At 39.8% G+C, this 5176-nt stretch overlaps 1 protein-coding gene across 1 annotated transcript in view; it reads right to left on the bottom strand.

Moving 5' to 3' along the window:
- Positions 1–469: 469 nt before the first annotated feature.
- The window catches only part of sept10 (septin 10), a 10763-nt gene continuing 6056 nt past the window's right edge, over positions 470–5176 (bottom strand). The window contains exons 6-10 of the mRNA XM_035676372.1: positions 4594–4690; positions 3979–4147; positions 3765–3897; positions 2955–3133; positions 470–2429 (exon numbers count right to left, since the gene is read on the bottom strand). Coding sequence (XP_035532265.1) covers positions 2414–2429; positions 2955–3133; positions 3765–3897; positions 3979–4147; positions 4594–4690 — 594 coding nt within the window. The 3' untranslated portion in view covers positions 470–2413. The remainder of the gene's footprint in view (positions 2430–2954; positions 3134–3764; positions 3898–3978; positions 4148–4593; positions 4691–5176) is intronic.

The following is a 5176-nucleotide window of genomic DNA, read 5'->3' on the forward strand; positions in this document are numbered from 1 at the left end:
GTAAGTCACATGAAGGGCAACAAATCTGGAGGGTAAGACACTGCAGGGAACAAGACCTCTACCAGACAGTACAGGGCGGTCCCTCTGTGTTCAGATACGGTCAAGTGGTGGGCAGGGAGGATGTTAAGCTACTGCTTTACCCTAAATCTTCCTCTTAAGGAAAAGGGAGGCTTGTGGTCATCCTCTATCCTCTTAGCTTCTGATAAAAGGGAAAGACAAGTAGAAGTCTCTACAGTGGGTATTTCTTTTATAATGAATCACAGCGTTGGAGAGGAATGACGTCAGGAAGTCTGAAAAAATGTATTTAAAAATGTGTTTCAGGACCAATTTCCAAATGATGACTTGTGATGAACCTGCATGAAATAAAACACCTAAACTAGAACATGAGCTGCTTTGGTTTTAAAGAAAAAGTAGCAGGAATTCATTAATCATATTGTGAGATAAAAACAAACAAGACAAGCAGAGTGTATCATGACAAAAATACAAAGATTTATTTAGAAAGAAGGAAAAAAAAGCTCCCAAATAACACTGTTTATTCCTTAAATACAAGTGTAGTACAAACAAGACAACTGTTACTCCATTAGGCATTGGTGTGTTTCCCTGGATGTAAAAGTTAAGTGGATAGTGTATTTCTAACAACGTTCACATAGATAAGGCACTCACACATCATAAGCACTAGTGTAAATATAAAGTGGCAGTGTCTGTGAGTAAATGGTAGTTTATGAATCTCACTTTACTGGGAACCAGTACCACAGTGTTCTGGTTTAGTCTGTACTGTTAACATGCTTTGAGGTGTGAAACCCTGTCTCATAATGACTCCAGAGAGAAAGAATAAAAGAGAGTAAAAAATACAGTCACAAATGCATCCTCCCTCTCTTCGTGCATTCCCCTCAACACTGACTACACATAATTTCCGTGAGTCAGCTCTTTTCAGCCTGACTTCCGCGGTTTGTGTCAGAAGGAAAAATAAGGGAGCAAGTAAAACAAAATATATATATATGAATATATATGCAGTAACATGTACCTAATCCGAAAACCCAAGCATCAGCCTCACCCTCCTAGAAAACTGTAAAGCTGTGATTGGACAAAAGAAGTTTAAACCATTTCCCTTTAAAACAACTGAGAATCAGTGTGGCTGCTGCAGGTTTTTGTAATGCTGGTGTACTCACAGTAAAAGTTTACATCAAGGAGGTGTGAGGGGAAAAAAAAGTCAAACATAATACAGAAGAGGGATAAGGAATAATAATGCCCTGTGCTTATGTCAGCCCTTTCCAGACATGGTCTCTGCAACATTGCTAGCTACAAATCTGTTAAATTAAAAGGAAGTTTTGGCATTCAAACATATTGTACACAGGCCTCTGTGGAGTCAATATTCTGTAACGGCTCTATTTAAAATATGACAGGGCAATTACACAGAGCTGCAGCGCTTGCGCTATATTCCCTCACACCGCAGCGGCAGCACTGCTGGAGAACAGCTGTGTGTTGAATAAATAATAACATGATGGATTGTTGATTGTTTATCTCTCCATTATCTGCTCGCCTCCGCTTCTCACTAGTCTAACCAACCATGTAGATCTCCTGATAAATTTGTCTGTCATCAATTATGTATAGAACATAAAATCCTGCTTCCTATTTTGTACCATCTGACAATGCCAAGATGTACTTAAAAATAACAACCTGTTGAGTTGTGGCATGCTGTATTTAAACATTTTGCTGGATTGTTAAGCGGTTGGCACGAACGAAAGCTGAAAATGTAGGGAGACTACTGTTCTGACGCCTACTGTGGCTGTCTGAAGGGTTCTGCTCCACTTTTACCTCACCACAGAAAAAACTAAATGAATGAAAATACGAGTGATTTCTTCTACACGTTAAATTGGTTTTATTTAGTCTTTTACGTTTCTTTGAGCATTAGAAAGCTACAATAGCATAAGGTATTTATGCTATTGTAGCTTTTTTCAGATTAAATGTAACTGAAGAGGTCCCTTTCAATGTATTGTTTGAACCTATCCAAGTCCTTTGATTAATGTACAGCATCTAGTGAGGAGGCTGTGTAAGGATCAACACCCTGGGGTGCCCCTCAGTCTGGGCAGAAGTTTAAAAAAAAAAAAAAAGAGGGAGGTATATGGAAAATAAAGGTTTTATATAAAAATGAAAGGATAAATATAAAATATTACACAGGTATAAAACCCACAAAGAAGATTAAAAATACCATTGAGGAAAGTGTACACAGGATTCATGGGTACAGTCATTAAACTTTGGCACAAAATCAAACTCACACTCGCACACACTGCTGGTTTGTGTGGGGGTTTCCTGGTTAGTGTTTGAGACTGGCCACAAAGGGCTGGAAAAGATGTGGGCAGAATGTCACTGGTTATACTGGTCATACTAGAGTGTACTTCGGCTCCCGACGTCTTCACATGAAGCCAGAGCTGGAAGAGAGAACAATAGGCAGTTGAGTGAGTGGAGAATTCATTTTACAGTAAATTCTAACTAACATATCTCACACCATATCCCTGAATTTACTGTCAATTTACTATGTGGCTCTATTACATAGTTTGTCTGTAAGCCACTTAAAGCCAAAGTGGCCTTTTGTCCACTCGATAATAAGATGATAACTACAATATCCCACCCAGTTAACACCGGTAACACATCGAACCCAGTTTACTGTCTAAGACTGCAAACTACCATCAGCACAATATGAACCATGTCGGTCAGGTACACAAATCTTAAAGGCACTCAGCAGTCATCACATTTGTTTCCCAACATTCATTTTACCAGCAGGTGGCAATGTGTCCTACATTATGTAAAAGGCTTTAGTATTGAACCCACTGTCAACAGGAAGTCACTAATAACTCAAAAAGTTTTGTTTCACTCACTGCCTACAGATGTGTAAACCTCTGGATCCTGAATATTTCCATGAAACATCAGCAGTAGCTTTTAGAAAAGCTGCTTACTTCTTGCGGTCCTTGTCTTTCTTGCCGTTAGCGGTGAGGCTCTGGGCCTGCAGGAGCTGGGCGGCAGCTCGTCTCTTGCTGAAGGAACTCTGGTCCTCGTCCAGGAGTCTCTTCTTTTCCTCCAGAGCTGCTTTCTCATCTGCATGGAGGCGCTTCAGCTGCTCAAAACGACTTTGCAGCTGAAACACACGCAGAGAACAGAGCTGAGTATCAAGTAGAAGCAGCAGAAACATTAGTTGTCTGCCTTTCTAGGTAGTAAATTAAAATGATTAGTTAACTGCATAATGTGGTTTTAAACTCTCACACTGAAATCAGATGTGCAATTGTAACAGAGTTTGATTGACTGTCTGGAAAAAAGAAATATAAACCTTGAAAAAGGAAAAGAGTTTGTTGAAATTTTGTTTCTTTATTCAAAAAAGGATGAGCACACTAACAAACTACAACTTTTGAGGGATAAAATACAGTTTAGTACAGTGGGTCACAGCTGAACCAGAAAGTGTGTAGTACTGTAGATGTTTACAAAGGACAGTACTTTCACTGTTTGCCATTGTTTTCTCTTCCAAATAACTAATAAATAACTAACCTGAGGTTTCTTTAAAACTTGTATAATTTCCTTGAACCTATTTTTAGCAATGTTGTTGCCAAGATCTCAGCAATTCTTTGGCGGGTATAATGTTATGATAACCGCTCAATGGCCAGGGCAACAAATAAACTACTGTTTTTCTTTAAGAAAGCTCACACCCCCAGGGATAGTGTGCACCCAGTTGAGACTATTTTAACACACAACATATGCTGAGTTTGTCTACATACCTCTCTCTCAGCCTCCTTCAGCTCAGACTCCTTCTCCTTCACCCTCTGCACAAACATCTGCCTCATCTCGTCCTCTCTCTTCTGCAGCTCCACCAGGAACTCCTGACGCTTGGCTTCGTAAGTCTGCTGCAAGCTGCACACACACACACACAGTTGGCAGTCGTGCCAGTTGTACATTTTTGTCCGTACAGGAGCTTTTGAATTGGCAGCTCACCTGACAGGTTTGCTCTCTGGGCCGGTGTCTTTAAATCCCATTTCCTCCAGTTTGCAGCGTCTGTACAGCTCGTAGTGGCGAGTGTGAGTCTGCTCCCTCAGGTCCTCCATGTTTACACAGATCAGCATCTCTCTCAGTTTCACAAAGTCACAGTGATTCTCGTTCTCCACTGACACACACGCCAGTAGATATGAGACAAATAAAATGGTTAGCGATCCAGCTGATATTGAATATTGTACATTTCAATAGATATCCTCAACATGTTTTTAAATCAGGCTAGAAAAGCGTTTGAAAATGTTTTTAGATGGCGATAAGACACTGAAACTCCCCACTGACAGCCACAGTAATGATATTTCTTTACTGTAGGTTGGCTGGCAGCTAACACTGACTGCACTGGCAGGAATTTGCTGATTTCAAAGTTAAGTCACAGTGTATTGAGCTCTTTCACAGTAATCATTTCTACAAGTGTGTTAACTCTTGTGAGGGGAAACCATTTAGGTCTGAAAAGATAAATAAAGGTCCATTAAATCAATGTGATCCTAGAATTAACAGCAAGGTATTTGGCAATACAAGGACAGCTGTGTAGGAAAACACTCGAACAATGATCCATCTTACCTTGTACTACACCCCACGGATATTGACGAGCCTTCACCATCTTATTGCCAACAGAGACCTCCTCTGTGCTGCCAACTACAGCAAACGGCAAATGACCCTACAAAAACAGTTTATTTTATTATATAACATGACTGGATCCACAATACAAAATGCAAAAAAAAAGCAAATAAAAGTGGATTTATATACTCATAGAGTCACAGCTATTTGTGACTGCATGTTAAGATTATATTTTTTTCAATCTTGCTGACGCGACAGAAACACAAGTTCTATTCTAAAAATAAAACAACTGCAAACCTATGGGGATATCGTGTAGGCATGACTGAGCTGAAAAACTCACCCAAACAAACCATAAAAAACTTTTCAAACTGAGTTTTAAAAAGTAAGAAATATGTAGTATTTGTAGAACCTTTGGGGGCTGTAATATAAGTGAATCAATACTGTTTTGGCCTCAACCAACCAAGAGACCTTGTGAAAAGAGAAACAGTTGTAGCATAACCCAGCCTGAAGAAAGCCCTCTAGTTCAAGGTGGTGTGTGTGTGTGTGTGTGTGTGTGTGTGTGTGTGTGTGTGTTAATATGCGTTTC

Source organism: Morone saxatilis, unplaced genomic scaffold, assembly GCF_004916995.1.
Source record: "Morone saxatilis isolate NCDOM2014 unplaced genomic scaffold, NCSU_SB_2.0 Contig5, whole genome shotgun sequence".
Classification (NCBI taxonomy): Eukaryota; Metazoa; Chordata; class Actinopteri; family Moronidae; genus Morone; species Morone saxatilis.